Source organism: Penaeus chinensis, chromosome 2 (assembly GCF_019202785.1).
Source record: "Penaeus chinensis breed Huanghai No. 1 chromosome 2, ASM1920278v2, whole genome shotgun sequence".
Taxonomy (NCBI): domain Eukaryota; kingdom Metazoa; phylum Arthropoda; class Malacostraca; order Decapoda; family Penaeidae; genus Penaeus; species Penaeus chinensis.
Window position 1 is genome coordinate 41,370,801 of NC_061820.1, and position 4,770 is coordinate 41,375,570.

Sequence of the window (4,770 nt, forward strand, 5' to 3'; positions counted from 1 at the left end):
CAAAATTAATGGAATAATGAAAGGAGAATAATAATTGTAACATTCATTGGTTAATAGAACATTTTCTGTGATATTTCACTTTGTTCTTATATAATAGACTAGATTTCAAAGGTTATTACTAATTTGCAAAGTTTCTTGTTACAGGATGGGTCGTGGACGAGGCTATTATGACACGTATCTTGCAAAATGTCGAGCTGTGCAAGAGCATCCTCCAAGTACGATTGCATTGGCTTTTATTGAGCAAGTGCTTCCTGAAATACCGATTGAAGAGACAGATGTTCCAATCGACATTATTCTTAGTGCTGAATAATGTTAATGTGCTTGTATATTCATATGTGAATATATATAGACATGTGTGTATGCACATATTAATTATGTTTGTACCTACTTTTGTAAGAAATCTTTTCTATGCTGCATCTTAAAAATATGTAACTTTTGATATTACACTTAGCTTGATCACTAGTAAACCAGGATTTGTATTGGGAAATGCTAGCCAGGGTTATATGGTTTTACACATAACAAATGTTTTTATAGGTGTATGGAAGGGTGTATGTGCCCACATGAATACATACAGTATACTATATGTATGCCTTTACAAGGTACTAATGATTTGGTGTGAAAAGTATGTGGAAGGTATTTATTTATAAAAATTTTTTTGTAATGAGTGACACAATTTCTACATTTATATTCAGATTTTTCTGCATAAACAGGAAGTCAGTTGTTCAAATGAAGTGAAATTTGTTGAGGAAAAAGCTTTTCCAAAACATGTTAAATTTATATTTTATGCTAAATGGTTCTTTTCTTCTTTTTGAAAATATTTACAGCAAATATTACACATTTCAGAATCTAAGTCTTTGAAATTAGCTATGTAGACATCTGATCAAGTCACACATTTCTTCTAAAGGTTTATTGTGAATACATTCTTCATTTCATAAAAAAAAAATTCTGTCAATATAGTCTTTTTAAAAACTACAAATTGCCCATATCATCCTATGGCTTATATATATTGGAATATGCATACAAGTGTAAGATAAGTATTTATTTTTTCTCTATTAAAAATCAAGAGAGGAAGAGGGAGCAACCACCTAATGAATGTTGAAACAAAATGCTTCAATAGGGAAATAAAAGAAACAGAATTTTGGATGTGCAAATTGTTTAGTGTACAAAAGTATGGGTGCCTCATAAACTCCTTTATTTGTTAAGTATATTGGAGTTTTTATGTCTTGTGCCTTTGTTGTTGTGTTATTTTCTTACCCTTTAAGATCTTTAGAATTTATTGGAAAACTTTTTTTTTATATGGGATTGTTAGACCATAAATCTTATTTATAAAAGATGTGTTTAGCTATAACCTGTCAGTAACCAGATTCCTTTATTGTGCCAGCAGGAACCAGACAAACAAAACAAAACAAATTTCAAAAAAGATGTTTAAAAACTTGCAAAATTTAGAGTTTGTAGATTTTATTGATGGGGGGGGGGGGGGGGGTCTTTGATACGTGATAATAAGAAATTGGTGATTTCACATAAGTTGCAGTTCTTTGAAAGATGAGGACACCAGCCCTAATACAGCAGCTCAAAATATTTGGTCTGGTGTTTACACCATAACATAATGTAAGATGGTCTGTCTTCTCTGTTGAGTGACCTGTAGTCATCTGTGAGGAGAGTTCAGCTGTCTCTGGGCTTATAACCTTTGACATTTAATAGCTTATCCTAATCGTTAACTCATTTCCACCCTTTTCATCACAATACTTTACCATAGTGGTATATGACCTTTGATGTCTAGCACATTTATTTCTTCTAACCATTAACCATTTCTCTGGGCTTGGTAGTCCAGATGAGTATCATTCACCGAGATCTCTAGTGTCACCTGTGATATACAGTTTTCCCATATTCACCAGTAAACTCCTGTGCTTCATCAAGCATTTTGGAGGTGCCTCTCAGTGTTACAGGATCTGTCAGGTTGTGATGCGATTGGAGATGGTGACTTTCTGGGCGTTAGGTGGGCCACAAGTGGAAGTGGACCACAAGCCTATGATTGGTATCACAGCTCTGCACTTCTGTAAACCTGGTAATTCTGAAAGATATTTACTGACGAGGATGAAGTTGATCTCTGTACCTGCATTATTGCACCAGATCCAGTAATGCAGACCTTACAAAGTCCCAGAGAATAAGGCTCTTCACTAAAGGCATCAGTTCCCCAGTAATGGACTGACAAACTTCTCACAGCTCACTCGACCACTGCCATATACCACCTTGAAGTCGCCAAGTAAAATGCCACGGAAGCAAATTTGGTGTAGAATATCTCGCACCATGTTGACATATGTTGGAAGTAGTGTACACAGCAATAAGAGACACAGCCAGAAGAGGTCTCCAGTCTCAATATTATTAAAAGGTTATCAACCGTAGCTACCTCTGCTATGGAAGGCTAAAGTCTACATCAAATGGCTTTGCTACCCCCCTAGAGATGGTGACCGTTAATGTGGCCTAGCCCGTCCTTTGAGAGGACAACTATCTTGACAACTTCCAGTTTCCTTGAGAGTAGAAGCCTCCTAATCCTTTGCTCGTTGTCGTGGGGGCCTTAGGAAACGGAGACTAGGGCCCAATGTAGGTGATGACCCCTACCTTGGACCTCAGCCATCATCTCAACTAATTTTGCATGGTCTTTTATTCTCCTCCTTTTGTTTTCCTTCTCCTCTTCATCCCCTTCTTACGTCCACTTCCTAAGGGGCGAGAACCGTGTTGAAAGGATGAAAGGCTGGTTTTGTGCCAGTCCTGAAAGGCCTCCGGGATCCCTGGGCACGGTATTCTCTTGGTTAATCGTCTGGCCCTTACCTTTTATGGGGGCCCTGAGGGGTAGACCGTTTCTTCTCCCCATCTATTTCAGGCTCACCACGGCCAATAATGAAGATTTTTACCCTTATTAGGGGCATTAAGGCTTGCCCCTTCATCAACTAGCCTATATAAATATGACTTCTCTGGTTTCCCGACCCCTGCTTCTCTCTCACATTGGCTCAGATCACTGATACTAATACCCCCTCCTCAATGTTTGCTGTCCATTCCGAATCATCCACCCAGGTCATTACTCAACCTTCAGATTACACCCCTCCTTCTCTCCCAACATCCTCCACCACATCTCCTACTGCACAGTCTTCTTCATTGTCCACCCCACCTCCTTTATTACTACTCTTCATCCATATTGTTTTCCTCCCAACAGTACTATCTCTCTCTAATCCACCTCATCTTCCTCCTGCTTTCGTCCTTTTGAGTACCCTTTTTGGCCCAGCCAAATGGGATCGATTCTTTGTAATTCTCCCTTGCAGCCCCATACTCTGACAATAATGTCTCCAAAAACAAGTAGGCAAAGTTTCCTTTCGCAGTCGTTCCGATCGTTCACGCCTTGTCAAAATTACATCTGAGTCCCAAGATCGCATACTAACTACCCTGATTGACCTCACTGGCAAACCTGCCCAACCTCACTCCTCCCTTAATACTTGTACCGGAACTGTTTCCGTCTCCCCGACTGATTGTCCTATTTACAAGGACTGGGCAGACTGTGAAAATTACTTGCTCCCATACCTTTTCGACTATGATGCAGTAGCAGTCCAGTGCTACACGATTCCTCCCAAAGGCCAACGTAAGTCCTACCCCAATATTGCCAAAATTAGCTTCTGTAGACATGACCTCCATCATGAAGTTTATGCTGGTGGAGTGTCCTGCCCTGTCCTCTTCCCCGAAAGTTTCAGAAATGTTGGCGTTTTGGCCCCCCAGTCAAACACTGATGCTTCACAGCCCGCTGCCCTCTACGTGCCTAACCTGATCTTAGCCGGTCAAACTGCTCTGCTCAAACACGATTATGTGCCAATTGTGGTGGCTCCCATAATGTATTTTATAGGAGCTTCCATGCCTACAAGCTCGAATCTGAGATTCAAACTAGGTCTCACTCTTTGCCGACGAGGTTTTTCTCTCTCTACCTATTCCAAAACTGTACTTCGCTCCGCTCCCCTCCCACCTTCTCAAGAAGTCTCAGCATCTCCCCCAGTATTTCTTCCTTCTACCCTGAACCATCCTATCTTTACTCCTTTTCTCCGCCAGTTAAATTTCTATTCCAGTCTAAATCCATTTACTTCACTCTACCACTTCCCCTCCTCCTTCTCACTCTACCTGCCGCACCAGACTTAACGTTCCACCCTTTCTTCTCCTAACACATCCTCTCCTACACCCACATCTCCCTATGCTCTTCGGACATCTATGGCATCTATTCCCTTTTCTCCTTCACATAAGAAAACGTTTGTTTCTCAGACCTCCCCGCCCATTCCCCTCGAGAAACTCTTTAACACATCCAAAATTTTGTAAACATGACCCAAGAGAATGCTTCGCTCCCTCATCCATCCTCTTTCCCACTCGCTCTACATTCAAAGTATTTGCTGATATCCAATCTCCTCCTCATGTCCCCCCCCTTCCCCTAGCTCTTTTGCATTTTTCGTCATACCATGTTACTCTGCCTTCCTCAGCCACACACTCTCCATTTGATCTGATCGCCCTGTACCTTTAACCCCTTCTCCTTTTACAATCCCCACCGTATTCCACTTTACCATAGTGCTATATGACCTTTGATGTCTAGCACATTTATTTCTTCTAACCAATATCCGTTAACCATTGAGATTAGGAGCAGTTGATCATCGGTATGCATAGAGTAGGTGCAAGGTATCTGCCTGTAGGATTCTCAAAGGCTTTACCATGCACATCTCCCACTGGGTTGGTAACAGATCACAC

At 40.8% G+C, this 4,770-nt stretch overlaps 1 protein-coding gene across 1 annotated transcript in view; it reads left to right on the plus strand.

The window, feature by feature from the left end:
• The window catches only part of LOC125033482 (5-formyltetrahydrofolate cyclo-ligase-like), a 2,513-nt gene extending 1,182 nt beyond the window's left edge, over positions 1–1,331 (plus strand). The window contains exon 3 of the mRNA XM_047625038.1: positions 145–1,331. Within this exon, the coding sequence (XP_047480994.1) occupies positions 145–310 (166 nt within the window). The 3' untranslated portion in view covers positions 311–1,331. The remainder of the gene's footprint in view (positions 1–144) is intronic.
• Positions 1,332–4,770: the final 3,439 nt, after the last annotated feature.